The sequence below is a fragment of the Tenrec ecaudatus genome, chromosome 1 (genome assembly GCF_050624435.1).
Source record: "Tenrec ecaudatus isolate mTenEca1 chromosome 1, mTenEca1.hap1, whole genome shotgun sequence".
NCBI classification, from domain to species: Eukaryota; Metazoa; Chordata; class Mammalia; order Afrosoricida; family Tenrecidae; genus Tenrec; species Tenrec ecaudatus.
The window spans coordinates 255,737,410-255,752,931 of NC_134530.1; the positions used below are offsets into that span (position 1 = coordinate 255,737,410).

At 58.7% G+C, this 15,522-nt stretch overlaps 1 protein-coding gene across 1 annotated transcript in view; it reads left to right on the forward strand.

Moving 5' to 3' along the window:
* Window positions 1-14,840, forward strand: part of ITPKB (inositol-trisphosphate 3-kinase B) — a 107,501-nt gene extending 92,661 nt beyond the window's left edge. Inside the window, exons 3-8 of the mRNA XM_075531538.1 lie at window positions 732-831; window positions 1,444-1,657; window positions 7,742-7,946; window positions 9,796-9,897; window positions 10,419-10,490; window positions 12,379-14,840. Of these exons, the coding sequence (XP_075387653.1) occupies window positions 732-831; window positions 1,444-1,657; window positions 7,742-7,946; window positions 9,796-9,897; window positions 10,419-10,490; window positions 12,379-12,588 (903 nt within the window). The 3' untranslated portion in view covers window positions 12,589-14,840. The remainder of the gene's footprint in view (window positions 1-731; window positions 832-1,443; window positions 1,658-7,741; window positions 7,947-9,795; window positions 9,898-10,418; window positions 10,491-12,378) is intronic.
* Window positions 14,841-15,522: the final 682 nt, after the last annotated feature.

The window sequence follows — 15,522 nt, forward strand, 5'->3', positions numbered from 1 at the left end:
TGCCCCTCTCCCTCACATGGACGGCCTGGCGGCCCTGGCTATGTGTACATAAGAAACATCCTGAGCAGAAGCAGCAGAGGTAGCAAAGAAGGGAAACCCGTGGCTGTGTCACCTGTCACTGTGGCTCTCAGGACCTTGGTGTGCGCCTTAGTGACCTGGCCTCGGGGCTGTCCCCGTCAGGAACGCTCCTCAGACTGCTCACAGGCACGTTCCTGCACACACACCGTGAACCACTGTGTCCCAGCTGGGCAATGCGGCCCTCTGGGGCTGTGCTCAGGTTGGGGTGAGGGAGGTTATTTTCCAGAGTCCCGGAGTATCTGTCCATGAGTCCAAGGCATCTGATGGCCCAGCCCCCTCCTCCTTCATAGGACTGATAGGCAGCGAGGTCCACAGAGGGAACGCGTGGAAGGGCAAAGGGGGTCACACCATTTTGTCAGTTTTTCCCTGACAGGGAGGTGGCACGGAATAGGGGCGGCACTGATCACATGGAGAACCATCTCCCTGCCACCTGGCCCTTCAGCCTGTCAGACCATGATTGTGGCAGATCTCTGGCTGCATCTAGAGAGTGAGGGGTGGCGTCCCTCGCAGCCCACGGGGGGCCTCCGGTGTCTGTGGTCACTCGGGGCACGGCTCAGCTTGGTGACAGGGGCAGCGAGTTCCTTGCTGTGAGCCCTTCCTACCCAGGAAGTAGTGGGCTTCTCTCTAACGGAGCATTGCTTGCTTGTTTCTAGAGCAAGTCATGGAGGAAGATCAAAAACATGGTGCACTGGTCTCCCTTTGTCATGTCCTTCAAAAAGAAGTACCCCTGGATCCAGCTCGCAGGACATGCAGGTAGGTGCCTCCTACTGGGATGACTTCTCTGGACGGTGCAGCCCCTGGGTGCTCCTGGGTGGGAAATCCCACTACAGCAGTGTTTCTCAACCTTCCTCATGCCAAGACCCTTTAATACAGTTCCTCATGTGGTGGTGACCCCCCCCAACCATAAAATTATTTTCGTTGCTACTTCATACCTGTCATTTTGTTATTGTTATGAATCGGGCGACCCCCTGGGAAAGGGTCCTTCGATCCCGAAAGGGGTTGCGACCCACAGGTTGAGAACCGGCGCCCTATAGGTTCTCCCGGAGGGGCTTTGTCACCTCCAATGGCAGCCACAGTGTGCCGGAACCCTGGCCGTGGACGGCTGCCCCTTCCAAAGTCAATGTCACCTCCCCTTCCTCTGTCTCTGTACCCACCACTCCTTGTCAGTCTCTTGTCACTTAACAGGCCATGTGGAATAATCGACTTTAATAGGTCGCCCACTGCTTGTCACTAACCTTACTCAGGGTGGGGACATGGCAACTTCGGCCTTGCCACGAACGTCCCCAGAGGGCCCTTGGGACCATGCTGCGAGGGGGTCTGGCTGTTCCCTGGGGACCAACAGGGCTGCCCCTGCCTTGTCTGCAGGGAGCTTCAAGGCGGCGGCCAATGGCCGGATCCTGAAGAAACACTGCGAGTCGGAGCAGCGGTGCCTGGACCAGCTGATGACCGATGTGCTGAAGCCCTTTGTGCCCGCCTACCACGGGGACGTGGTGAAGGATGGCGAGCGCTACAACCAGATGGATGACCTGCTGGCCGACTTCGACTCACCTTGCGTGATGGACTGCAAGATGGGGGTCAGGTGAGTCCCGGGGGTGTGTGTGCCCTGGCAGAGGCCGGGTGCCGGGGCTTCCTGAGAGGCCCAAGCAACCAGAGCCGGTCCTGGGATCTGGTTTGGCCTGACTTCAGTCCTGTGAAGGCCGCGTCTCTTCGTGGTGAGCTGGGAGAAGTCTCCCTGCAGGATCGGGTGGGACGGCTGAGGGCCCAAATCAGGAGGGGCAGAGGGAGCCGGTGGGAACTTCCTTCAGCCCAGTTGCTGCGAAGCAGCCCCTGCACCCCCCCCCCCACCTCCCTGCAGGGGCTTTCTGTTTAGCCCAGCGCCAGGAGAGTGGGAAGACAGAGCAGGGAGAGTGGGCCGTGCTAGTGTGCCATCGAAGCCCTAGTGTGCCTGCCCGAGGCATGAAGTCATAGAGCGGGCCCAGGAGCAAAGAAAACTGCTTCCCCACATACAGACACATGGGTTGACAGTGGGGTGTCTGCCCAGGGAGGACCTCGTCTCCGGTAGACTAGCTCTGTTCCCTGGGTGGTGTAAATGGTTTGTGCTCAACTGCTCACCTATAAGTGGGTGGTTCGAACCCGCCGAGCAGCACTGCAGAAGAAAGGCCTGGCAGCCCGTGCCCCTAAAGGGAAATCTGTGCCCAGAATGCCCCCATGGAGCAGTTCTCCTCGGTAACACAGGGCACCGCTCCCTGTGAGTGACATCTGGCTAGTTGGCAATGGCTTTGGTTTTCGGAGAACAGGGTCCCCTGCGTCCATTTCTGATGGCCAGGCTTGGGTGCATCGTGACAGATGGTGGGCGGGATGAAGCAGGTGGGTCGTGGTGAGGAGAAAGTCAGTGGGCAGCACGCGGAGTGTAAGAGCTGTGAGAGCTGCCCTCTGCCGTCTGGAAGCCCCAGAGTCACGGGTGTCAGCTCACCCACTTTCTCAGTCCCAAGAGCCTCACGAGATGCCTCCCGGCATGGCATCCTGTAGTGCAGGGAAGGCTTGAAGCCCCGCCGGGGGCTCTGCACACATGGTGTCCAGAGACCCCAGCCACATGTCCCACCAGGGTGGACGAGAGATCCCAGAGCTGAACACGGGTTTGCTTACATGATCTAGCCAATTTCCTAAGAGGAGACAGGAAAAGAGTGGGGTGTGTTTATGTGCCTGAAAGAGAGAGGGAGAGGGAGAGGGAAGGGCAGACTGGCAGACAAACAGGCTAGAAAAGGTACGGGCCAAGGCATCACCAAGTTCCTATCCTCCTTGCTTTTCCTGGGGCCTCGGTCCGTACATTAGACCCTGTAGGGCCAGCCCATTGGTGGTCTCAGGCCGTTGTCCACAGGACAGCGGGTATGGAGAAACACCGCCCCTCCTGCCACCAGGGTCCCCTCAATAGGTCCAGGGAGCTGGGGCCAAGCAGAGGAGACAGACACGCCTCCAGCAACCGCTGGCTGGGGCTCTTCGTAAGAGTCCTGTTTCTGTCTCCGGAAGACCAGCCCCGACGCTCCAGGATGTGTTGTCTAAGGGACAGGTCCAACCCTTCCTTCCAGCCCCAACCCTAGCAGCGCTCAGCCTGCCTGCAGGGGAGGGGCGTTCAGGTCGCAGAACAAACACATGGAAAATCTTCCCATTGGTGTTCATGCAGACCATGACCAAACACGTGCAGCCCTGTCCTGTGTGATTCCCTCCGAGTTAGCAGCCCCCAGGCGGCCTGGGCCACACTCCCAGGCACTGGCCTCCCAGGGCCTGTAAGATGCTTGGTGGGCAGGAGTTTATTCCACCCAGGGTCGGGGTGGGGTGCCCCCCCTGCTGCTGGTGCACCTCAGGGTTCTCAGGGTTGCCAGAATGTCCAGTGAGGCAGAGCCCTGCCGACCCAGATGTGGGTGAGGACCAGAGAAAGGGTTTGCAGGGAGAGAGACAAGAACGTGTGGTAGAGATGAGCGGGTTTCCTCAATGCAGCCTCAGCCCTCCACCTCCTGACTCTACGCTGGGAGCTGGGAGCAGGCAGGCCCTTCCTATGCCTGGGGCATGAGCTCAGTGCTTTCTCCGTGGTGTCCACTTTTGCCCGGGCGCTAGGCCACGGTCGGGTTGGAGCCGTAGGACACGGGCTGCAGTGATTCGTGTGGGCCCATGCCACAGCCAGCAGTCCAGTTCAGATGTCTGAGTCAGGGCACTCGAGAAGTGGTGCCCGTGGGACCTTTACATGGAGAGGTCCATTTCACGGAATTGGCTCACACTGGTAGAGGGGTCCGCCAAGTCCCTGATCTGCCCGCGAGGTGACAGGCTGGAGACTCCTGCAAGCTTGCGTCTGCGGGTCAGGGGAGAGCAAGAGTATAAAGTTCTGCCACGGTGCCGGCTTATGTTCTGGGGAGGGAAGTGGCCTGGTGGCAGAGCGGTCACACATTGGGCTGCTTACCGCCAGGTCAGCTTGAAAGCACCAGCCACACCGAGGAAGAAAGATGGGCTCTTGACTCCCGCGGAGAGTCACGGTCTCGGAAGCCCACAGGGGCAGCTCTGCCCTGTCCTATAGGGTCCGCTGTGGGTTGGGATCAACCTGACGGCAGTGAGTTGGTTTATCTCTGTCACTCTTCATGAGAGTAGAAGACGTCATCGTTCTCTGGCGCTGTGGCGAGGTACCATTGAGTTGGGTCTGACCCATAGCAACTCTGCACAACAGAACGGAACACCGCCTGGACCTGAGCCGCCCGAGCCCATTGTTGCTCATCTTGAGTCCATTGTTGCAGCCCTGGAGTCCGACCATCTCCATGAGGGCTTCCCCTCTTTCACGTGCATGGCCTGCCCCCCCAGCTTCACCAGACAGGATGTCCTCTTCCAGATTGTCTTTCTCTGACACCTACTTAAAATACCGACTTCAGGGTATATTCCAGAACACACCTTTTTACTCGATTGATCACCCTACATCAACATTGCCTTAAACCCCCCCAAAAAACTGCCAGTGTGTGTCCTATAACTCTTAATGGGAGCAGAAAGCCTCGCCTGTCTTCTTCGACGTGTCCGGTGGGTTCGAATTGCTGACCTTTGATTAGCAGCACAGCATGCACCCCACTGTACCACCGAGGCTCCTTACACACCGACAACAGCACACACACACACACACACACACACACACACACACACTGCCACCGAGCCCATTCCAACCCAATCCAGGATTTCTGAGACTAAATCGTTGGGGGACGAGACAGCCTCATTCTTTTTTCCTCTCCGATTGACCGTTGAGCTTGAACAGCCAATCTTGCGGTTAGCAGCCCCCAACGTGTAACACCTAAGACCACCAGGTGGTGGCGACGTCCCATCTCTGTTAGAGTACCTTATGGGACAGCAACTAGACTAGAGCTTGGGTGAACGACTGGGGCCCATCACTTAGCCCAGCCGACAAACCAAATTGACCATCCCACCGGAGTGGCACCAACTTGCGACAGGAGCCTTGTTGGCACCGCAGTCAAGTGCTTGGCCACAAACTGAAAGGCCAGTGGCCGGAAGCCTCCAGCTTCTACACAAACAACAGCCTTGGAAACCTTCTGGGGGCAGTGCTCCTCAGTCCTTTAGGGGCCCCCTGGATTAAGCCAAGCAAAGGTGTGTTCTCCCAAGTGCACAGCCCCGGCTTTTGCTCCTATGGCCTGTTCCCGCCACGCTGTGTCAGATGTCCGTGGACAGCTCCGCTTGAGGTGTGCACTGTGGCATTTCCCAAATGCCTGGATCCAGACCCCTTGGCTCGAGTGTCTCCTCGAACCTGCGTCCCGTCCCATGCTGCTTCTCCTGGCTGTCTCCCAAGTGTGGCCTTCTTCTGATTGAGAGAAACTAGACCAGAGGAGGCCCGGGGCAAGGCTGCCAGACACTCCAGTTCTGGGCCCTGGGGCAGTGGGGTGGAGAGGTGCTTTTCAGAGAAGTGGCGGGAGGGAAGAGAGCAAACAAGCCCAGGCCGTGCGTGTGGACTGCGGGGCACGCAGACCCCACTGCGCCTTGCCCCGAGCCTGTGACCCTGTTCCACGTGGATGTGCACCCAGGCGTAGGACAGTCATTTCTCTAGGGAGTTCACCTAGCTGTGGCAATGTGAATCCGAGTGGGCTGTGATTCGCTGCCCATGAAACACCCTCATGAGGAGTGTCCCAGCCTTGTATGCCCTTGGTGTGGCTGCTGATGGCTTTGGTCCATCACCAGCCAGCAGTCCCCCCCTGAGCTTGTTGACCTCGCAGGTGTACTTAGTTCTTCACTAGTCAGGTGACCCCTTTTAATCCAGGGTATCTGTGACTGGCTGAGCAGGTCACTGCTGTTTGTGAAGGGAGGTTGGACCCTCGCTTAAGGGCGAGACAACTGATGGAGGCTACCCCTCACTTCCCGGGGGCCTCTGAACTCCACCATTCAGCTGGTGACCCCAGAGGCATTTCTAGATCAGAGCTGTGGGGCCCTTTTTTTGAGGGGGGTAACCTCATGTGGAAAGGGATTTGACATCAAGGCCTACTTCCTGTTCAAGGGGTCATAAGGGAGCACTTTGCAGAAGTACAGCCACCCACCCACCCTCCTGCAGGACCTAGCGCTCACGCTGCAGCATTCCGGACAGCCAGCCCCTAGCCACCATGTGGCTGCTCCTGCCACCTTCCACCCTGAACGCCGCCTCCAGGCCCCGAGGCAGTGTCCCAGCCTCCGCTCTGCAGCTGGCTCCCACTGCTGACTGTACACACGCATGCACACACGCTTGTACCTGAACACTTGTGTGCGCAGCCAGGCACCGATGGGCTCTCTCCTGCAGTCTTCACCACCTGCAAGATTCTAAAGCCCCCCACTTAAGTTGCACCCCATAGTTTTTCTTGCTGCTGCTCTCCATGCAGACACCAGCTGACAGAGTGGTTTCTGGCACCCTTGCGTTTTGGGGACGTCTTGGGTGCTTGTTCGGACTCTTCAGGGTGGTGAGGGCCAGGGGAGTATGTCAACTGCCTGGCCCAGGGCCGGGCGAGGGCCCACAATCAGGAAGGAGGCTGCTTTCTGGGTGGCTCCCACCCACATGGAGGCCAGAGAGAAAACTTCCCTCCTGAAATTGGCTCTAATTTCTGTTTCATCGAGCGCCTCTGGGCCCTGAGGAGAGGGCCCAACGGGTGCAGGGAGGAGAGGCAAGGGTGCTTCTTGCTGTGGCAGGGTTCACACCAGGGTGCTGCAGGGTGATGGTTCCTCCAGTCTGGGGGACAGTAGCTAGGCGGGCAGCCCCCTTGAAAGCACAGCGTGGTGATCCCAGGGCACTCAGGCGGACAGCGAGCTGGGGGCTTGGCATGTAGCTGCTCAAGTCCCGCACGGGGCAAGTCACCCTGAGGATGAGGGGGGGCTGCCACTTGGGGTTTCCTTGGCGGGAAACCTTTGCAGGAGCAGAGTGTCATCTTTCCCCTGTAGGTCCACTGATGGCTCAAACCACTGACTTTGCAGTTAGCAGCCCAGTGCGTGTCCGCTGTGCCCCCAGGCTCCTCAGGGCAGGGTTTTGTTGGGCATGCTCTCTCTGCCTCTTCACCTGGACACATTGGCAGCAGAGACCTGGGCCAGGCCTGTGACCAGGAGGTGAGACAGGGGAACTGGTATTGCTGGTCCAGATCTTAGGGTCAGGTGCCTGGAGGCTTTTCCTGCCTGTCTTGGCAACCTCGGCCCTGCAAGACCACCTGCCAGCCTGACTTTTGTGCTCAGAGGTGCAGCGCATCCGGGTGGGCCAGGCCCCAGGCTCTGAGGTCTGGGGAGCAGAGCTCAGGGAGCTCTCCAACCGCTCAGGTGGGCCCTTGCTGAGTCAAGTGTCCTGGGCAGCAGCCCAGCCAGAGAGGGGGTGGGGTAGCCTCCAGGCTGCCAAACGAGACATCATGTCATCTCCCATCTTCCTTTCTCCACTTGCCTGGACACCCGGCCTCTTAGGTGGTCTTGGATCTCAGTGGCTCCAGTCCGGGTGCCAGCAAAGTAAAGTATGTCACCCCTCCACCCCCTCACTCCCGCTGTACCGGTGAGCAAGCCCGGACTTCCAGATTCCAGCTCTGCTTCTACCCGGGTGATGAGCGGCTGGCCCTGCTCTGAGCCCCCAGGGCAGGCTGCTGGTGAGCCATTGGGACCCGGTCCCTCATGCCGCCTTACCTTCCCCCAGGACCTACCTGGAGGAGGAACTCACCAAGGCCCGAAAGAAGCCCAGCCTGCGGAAGGACATGTACCAGAAGATGATCGAGGTGGATCCTGAAGCCCCGACTGAGGAGGAGAAGGCCCAGCGGGCTGTCACCAAGCCCCGCTACATGCAGTGGAGGGAGACCATCAGCTCCACGGCCACCCTGGGCTTCAGGATCGAGGGCATCAAGGTGAACTGGGGAGGGAGCCGTGAGGTCTTCGAGCTTGCCTTTGCTCTGCGCAGGATCCCAGGGTCTGGGCAGCCAGCCACAGGGACAGGCATTTGAGGATGCTAGTTCCTGACGGGTCTGAGGTCAGGTGGGATGGTCATGCAGGACTCTGGGCCTTGCAGGGATGGAACACCAGGGCTTGCTGCTAGCCCTGCCCTGCAGTCACTCATGTGGCCCACCCCCTGAGACAGTACGCAGGCCCAGCTAGTGGGGTGCTGCTGCAGAAAGCGGCGCCCTCTGCCCGCAGCCCACTCCTGGGGTTCTGGCGCCTTTGCGGAACACACTGGCTGCCTTTCACGTCTAAGCCGTGGTCCTTGCTCGCCTGAGGAAGCAGCTCCTGTAAGTGAGACAAGTGACACCCGCCAGGGCTGCTATGCTTAGGCCACTCCAGCTCATCTCTGGGAAGCCTCGCCCTCCTCTTGACTCGAGGGTCACCCTGCACAAGCTCTAGAGTGCGCCCGCGGCCGGGCCAGTTTGCGCGAGCCCCCCCAGCCCCTTGGGGCTCTGGCACCCAGTGCAGACTGACATGCGATGTGCTTTCCTGAGCTTGCCAGTGGCTTGCAGCCTCAGGGGACAAGTTTTTACCTTTCCCCCAAGCCCCAGGAAGCCAGTCTCTTCCATCTTCTGAAACCTGTGACGTGTAAAATTGATACGGTGAGGGTATCTGATGCCCCTCCACAGCCCTCCCCCCTGGGGGAAGCCCAAGCCCGGGTCCCACGAGGGCCAAGCCAGACGTCCCTCCTCTCTCCAGCCCGTGACCAGGGTGGCTGCCGGAGTGAGGGCGTTGCTCTCCACCCTAACCATCTTGTAGTCCACTGGCTGCCCCGTGGTTGGTTCTGGTGTGTGAGGCCACATCCTGGTGGGTTACTGGGCTTGACCCGAGAGTCCTGGCCGGGCCAAGTGGTCAAACAAGTTCATCATCACAGGGCCCCTGCAGGACAGACTCAGCCGGGGTGGGCTTGACTGCCCTCCCCTCCCCACCTCACCCCGCCCCCAGCTTTCAACCCTGCAGGCAAACCCCACTGCCATGGAGGTGATGCCAACCCAAGGGTAGACCCGCCCCTGTGGGTAGTTTGTAACTCTCTGTAGTTTTCAACTCGTTGTGGGAGTTGAAAGCCCCATCTTTCTCCCAAGACGAGTAGCTTTCCCTCAACTCTGAGCTGGTGACCGAGGGCCCGGCGGACGTGCAGGGCACTTGGCATCACTGGGCGGGGCCTCCAGTCAACCAAGAAGAAAGGTGTCTCGGAAGAAAGGTCTGGCCACCTGTTTCCAAAAACTGTACTCCCGCCTGGCACAGGGGCACAGCTCTGCTGTGACACCCACAGGGTCGCCGCAGGTCATCGACTCTCCACTCCGGCCTTCCGTTTTTAGAACAAAGTATTTTCAATGACACAGGAAGTGGAGTGGGCCCCCGGGGTGGGAGCTACGGAGTCCCACAAAGTCCTGCAGCTCAGGGCCCAGACTTCTCCCACACTGTACTCTTTCATTGTGCCCAAACGCCCCCTGGCCATGGCAGGCTTTCCCAACCACCCCTCTGCTGGGGATGACATTGTCACCCTCTGTCTTCCGGTCTCAGAGCAACAAGGCATGGCACCCCGTGCTGTGAGAATGACCGGGTTCCGACAGGGCCGCCCCCACTGCCTGCGGGAAGCCTTGCTGTTTCTGGTGGCCTTCCTTGCTCCCGTGTGCTGCAGGCCAGCCCCAGGGCTGGGTGCTCTGTGGTCAGTGCTTGGGCCACTCCAGGGTGAGCGCTGCCCGTGGGTCTTCTCCTAACCCTGCTCCTGGGGGCGGGGGTTCTTGTACATCACAGAAGGAAGATGGCTCCGTGAACCGGGATTTCAAGAAGACCAAGACCAGGGCGCAGGTGACAGAGGCCTTCAGAGAATTCACGAAAGGAAACCAGAACATCCTGGTGAGTTGGGGGAATGGGAGAAGGCATCCCAAGGTGGGGTAGGGGGGCTTCAGGGCCAATCAGAGGGAGAACTAGGCCCCGCTTCTCTGAAAAGTCCAGGTCCACACAGAAAACCCTGCCCCCACTTCTGCTCGGAAGGTGAGGGGACCACCGGTGAGCTGGCTGTCAGGCTCGCTCCGTGACCTCGCAGAGTCACACCACCCTTCCTGCTTACTCTCCAAATCAGGGGTGCTGCTGTCCTTCCAGACCAACTCAGCCATCCCGTGGGAGCCCCTGGAGGGTGGCAGGCTATGTGGGGACACCCCTCCCCAGTCCTGCTCAGCTGGAAAAACACAGGCCCAGACCCACAGGGTTGCCTCTTCTCAGCCCCACGGGGCCTGCTTCCCGGATGAGGAATGGGACCTGTACGGCTCCCACTTTACACCCGGGGCCTCTGATGGGCTCAGTGGAGCTAAAATCCACCCCACCCACCCAAGTCCTCTCCAATAGCATGTGAAACTTGGGTCCTTTTCTGTTCCCAGATTGCCTACCGGGACCGGCTGAAGGACATTCGAGCCACCCTGGAAGTGTCTCCTTTCTTCAAGTGCCATGAGGTAGACATACGTGGATGCTTGGCTCTCTTGGGCCAAGAGCCATGTGGCAGGCAGCTGCCCTGGGCTGCAGGGTCTGTCCTCCTGAGGGTTGGGTGCACCACCCCCAAACCTGCCCGTCCCAGAAGCCCAAGGCTGCTGCTTCTGGAATAACTGAGGTCATGGGCAAAACTCGTCACCACCCTCAGGAACTGTGCCATACAGCTTCCAGGAGTGCCCCTGCCTGAGTCCACCCCCATGTGGTTCCTGCCTGAGTCCACCCCCATGGCCACGGCCAAGGCTGCCCCTCCCCCCTCCCCCTCCCCTGCACCTCCTGAGGCTTCTGTTCTGCACACACAGGGCCTCCAAGCAGATGCTCCCTGAGCCACTAAAGTAGCCCATAGCCCCCCTTCCCTACCCCGAGACCTCCAGACTCCAGCCAAGGTAGGGTGCTCTTCAGTCTCTGTGGGGCAGGCTGGAGCATGCCTGTGCGGGGGCAGCAGGCATCCTGAGAGAGGGAGGCGCAGGGGATTGGCAGCCTGTCCCTGCCAGTTTTGCAAGATCTCAACACCAGGTGCTGAGGGACCCTGGCCCCCTGCACGCATACAGACCGCCCCCCACCTCCACGCAGAGAAATGGCCAATGTCAGGGCTGTGGGCTGGTCAAAGCAGGCCTCTCACTACTTCTGCAGACTTCTAACTCTTTCTAAAAGAAGCCCCTGCCCTGCACTTGCTCTGTACATGGGCCCGTAGCCGGAGTTCTACCTGGTCCAGGTCCCCTGTGGGGAGTAGGTGGGGGTGGGGTGGTGGAGTACACACAGAAGCTGTGTGCACATTGCCCATGGCCCCTTCCTCTAGCCCTCCCAGCGACCTTATTGCCCTTGGATTTTAGCCCCCTTTGCCCTTCGGCTAGGGTATGTCCTGCTCTGCCTGTGGTGAACTGCGGGGCCTTGCTGTTAAGACCTGGCAAGGGGGTGCTGACTCTGCCTTTTCCCTGCCCATGGCTCCCCGATCCCCAGCTCCTCCTGGGCCCCTGGGTCCTGGCCAGATGAAAGGCCCTTGTGCAGCCTATGGGGAGCCTTCCCAGTCCTGTGTGCACAAAGACTTCAGGTCACAGGGTCAGTGGCCCAGGCCCCACATTAATTCCTGAGCCCCAAGACCCCTGACCACCACGCCCAGGGCCACAGCACCCCTGCGAACCTTGAAGCCCTAGGCTTTCTCTGTCAGACAGCTTTGTGCTCCCTTCTCACTTTTGCTTGTATTTCACGAGGAAAGAATGCATAAGCATATTTACATTTTAAAATAGAATTTTGCATAATTAGACATACATTTATATAATTATTTTCATTATATATATATATATATATATATATATATATATATATATATAATCTCCATCCCAGCCAGCAGGAGGACCCTGCTGAGAGGCTTTTCCTGGTGTGTGTGTGTGCGTGTGTGTGTTGGGGGGAGGGTTGTGACCAGGGCCTCAGCCCTCCTGCTGGTGCTGTGTCTTCCTTTTGGGCAGCTTGGCAACATCTCCCCTTGCACTGTGCACAGTCACTTAAGGAGTTTTGAGACCACTGCCCTGGGAGGGGAAAAAGAAACCCCTTACAGGCTGGGTTTGTTTCAAAGTCGTGGAAAGTGTGCAGGCAGGCAGGGTGGTGAGGTCTGCCCACCCAGGCTCCCTCACTGCCACCATCCTCAAAGAAAGGGGTACCCCTTTATGGACTCAGGTGTCCCTGCTTGGCCTGTCACTTGCGGGGCTGTGGAGGTGCTGACCCTGGGACCCCAAGGCCGAATCAGCTACCGGTCATTTGTTCCTCCAGGCCAAGTCTTCCCCACCTTCTCTCAGCAAGACAGGAAGGGTAGGGGGCTCACCTACCCTCTCACTCACTGGTGCCCTTGCCCTCCAGGTCATCGGCAGCTCCCTCCTCTTCATCCATGACAAGAAAGAGCAGGCCAAGGTGTGGATGATTGACTTTGGGAAGACCACCCCGCTGCCCGAGGGCCAGACCCTGCAGCATGATGTTCCTTGGCAGGAGGGGAACCGGGAGGACGGCTACCTCTCGGGGCTGAACAACCTGATTGACATCCTGACGGGAATGGAAGATCCACAAGCCTGAGTGCACCCGCCACCGCCACAGCCTCATCTTTCTCTCTCTCTCTCTCTCTCTCTCTCTCTCTCTCTCTCTCTCTCTCTCTCTCTCTCTCTCTCTCTCTCTCTCTCCCTCCCTTCCGGGATTAATCACATAACTGACCCTCCCAAACTGTGCTGTATAGAAGAGGGGAAGAGATGAGGCTTCCTAGGGATGTTCCTAACGGGAGGGCTTGGATGTCGGGCTCTCGTGGTTCTTTGTACATGGGATCGTGGGCTCAGCCTCCTGTTAGAGCCCCAGGGAAGACTCGCTGGGGATGCCTCTTGGTGGCCCTGGGGCAAGCCGGCCTGCTGGGCTGAACTGTGGGGCCTGCTTCCCCCTGGTGACCAGTGTTGCTATTGCAGTCCCTTTGTGCTGCCGCCTTACAGTGTGAGGTTCACGGAGCCAGGCCTTCTGATCATGGGGACACAAGACCTTTCAGGGAGCCTTTCATTGACCAGGGGGAAGGTACCATCCCATCGACAAGAAAACTCGAATTGGCCTCAGCAGGAAGCTCACCCATTCTGGGCCGAAAGCCCCCAGTTTGGGACCTGATCCAGGAGGACAAAAGCGGGATGGATGCTCTCCAACCCAGGCCTCCCAGAATGAGGTGGCAGGAGCTGTCGCATTCCATCTGTGGCCACTGCCCGTGGGCTCAGTGGGGCGCCCAGGCATGGCTGCCAGCCCTGTGGCAAGGTCCAGAGGGCTGGTGGAGGGTAGGGGCAGACATAGGGCGAGATGAGGGCGACAGCCCGCAGTGAAGATTCTAGGCCAGGAGGAGACCCTTGCCCTCGCCCCGCCTCCACGCCCCTTCAGAGTCCAATCCCCAGGGAGGGGTCTGCCCCTGGGCTGTGAGAAGCCGGTGGTCCCCGGCACATATTGCAGCCCCAAAGCGCTGAGACCCATGTTTCCCTAGTGGGGTCGGGGCGGGGAAGAGGGGACTCGCTCCCAAAGATTGGCGGGGAACTTAACTTTGAACCTTATTTTAATTGTAAGGCCAAGTCTACATTATTTGGGAGAATGTAAGACTTGCATGAAGTTCTAAGAAAGGCGCTCTTGACCCTGTCGCTCTTTGGAGAGGCACCCCCAGATCCACAGGGCTTGCAGACACCCAGGGGCTGCCAGCTGTGTGGCGTGGGGGGCAGGGCAGGAAGCTGCTTCAGGAGGTGTGGCCAGAGGGGGTGGTTCCTGGGACACCCATCCCATCACCCCAGGCTCGCAGAGGGGGAACCTTGACTTCCCCACATGACACATTTTCCCTTTCCTGTGAGGCGAGTGGCTGATGGGAGGACAGGGAGGTGGGACGCAGCAAGGAGGGGGAAGTACACCTTTCAGAAAAGGAAGCCACTTTTGAACTTCCCAGCTCTTGCTCAGAATAGTCGTGGGCCCCTTTGGCCCAAAGTCATACATAGCCCAGTGTGCTTAGCTGAGCGTGCAGAGCTTGGGGGGCTGGGCTCTGGGGGCAGGCGATCCTCCTTGAAGGAGGGGGGGCTCCGGTTGCAAGCTGCAGTCGGGCCCCTCCCTGTGCATGTGGAGGGACCCTGAGTCTGTGCTCAGCCAGCTGCAGAGACTCTGTGGTTGATTCAGACATAAAGATTCTATGGCCCTGGCTTCCAAAGGCTACCTTTGTTGCCTAGGAAAAAGATCTGCTAAAGCAAATGAATGAGAGGAACAAAATAATGAGGGGACCAGCTAAGGGAACTTAGAGGACACGTTTTCTTAGCCCTGGCGCCTGGTGTTTGCAGACAATGCTACTTGCAATGTGCATTGAGTTTTAGGAGGTCCGGGGATCAGGGGCGGGGGCGGGGCCTCCTCCTGGCAACATTTTGCTTTGGACTGTGTGTGTATATGAAGGTGGTATATAAAGTGATACCTTTGTAGGGCCATCCTATTAATTTAGATTATTTTAAAAATGTATCTACCATGCTAGTTATCTCCCTCGTATACCCTCTTGCAACCCATTCCAACCCAGACCCTGCTCTGACATCCAGCACCTCCCCCATGGGTCTCCCCAGGGAGCAATGGCTCCGGGTAGGGGGATACCCTGCCCATGCCAGGCCCTCCTGCCCTGCCCTCACTGTCTTGCTCGGGGCCCCAAGGAGCCCAGTACTAACTCGTCCTGAGGACAGCAGGTGTCCTTGACGGCTCTGCCAGACTTGCTTTTGAGTGTCATATAAGAAGGTTTTAAGTTATATTTATTTTGTTGTTTTTTTAAAATTGCACAAAACACTAAGACTGAACGGCTGTATTTTGGTTTTCCTTTAAAGCTTTGCTCTCTCTCCTTTCCCACTTGGTGGAAAGAGCTAGAAGCAGCCTCCGCCCCCCCCCCCCCCATGTTTCCTCCTTTGTCTGTATTTAGCTTGGAGTTCTTTGGATCCGGTTAATCCCCACATGTATTTCTTCCCTCCCTGGCCACGACTGGGGCAGAGGCCGGGGTCCGCCCACTGCTGGTGCACCCCCTCTTGGAGTGGCTTCCCCCAGAGGGGCTCTCCTTCCTCTCCGGCCTAGCTTCCCGAGGGAGGGGGGAGTTGGGGCGCCACGCACTGTGCCTGTCAGACAGACTGCATATGCTCTGCTCCTACCCGAATAAAGGCCCGAGACCGCATGCTGTCTGCTGTGCTGTTCCTTGGAGCCCCAGACTCAGAAGTGGGGCTGGGGCTGGGTAGCCCTGTGGCCCGGGTGGTGCCAGCGCTCCACTGCCAATCCAGTGGCTTTGAACCCACTCGGGCACCTTGTAAATCCCCGGAGAGCTACTTCCGCCAAGTCACAGGCGCTGGAAAGCCTCCCGAACATGCTTCTGCCTTGACACCCGGCGTCACCGTGAGATGGGATCTTTGAGGACCACTGGCTGGTTGATTGTCTGGCTAGTTCTCCACAAGACCCTCTGCCTGCAGGCACAGGGGAAATAAAGGGTGACTCAGG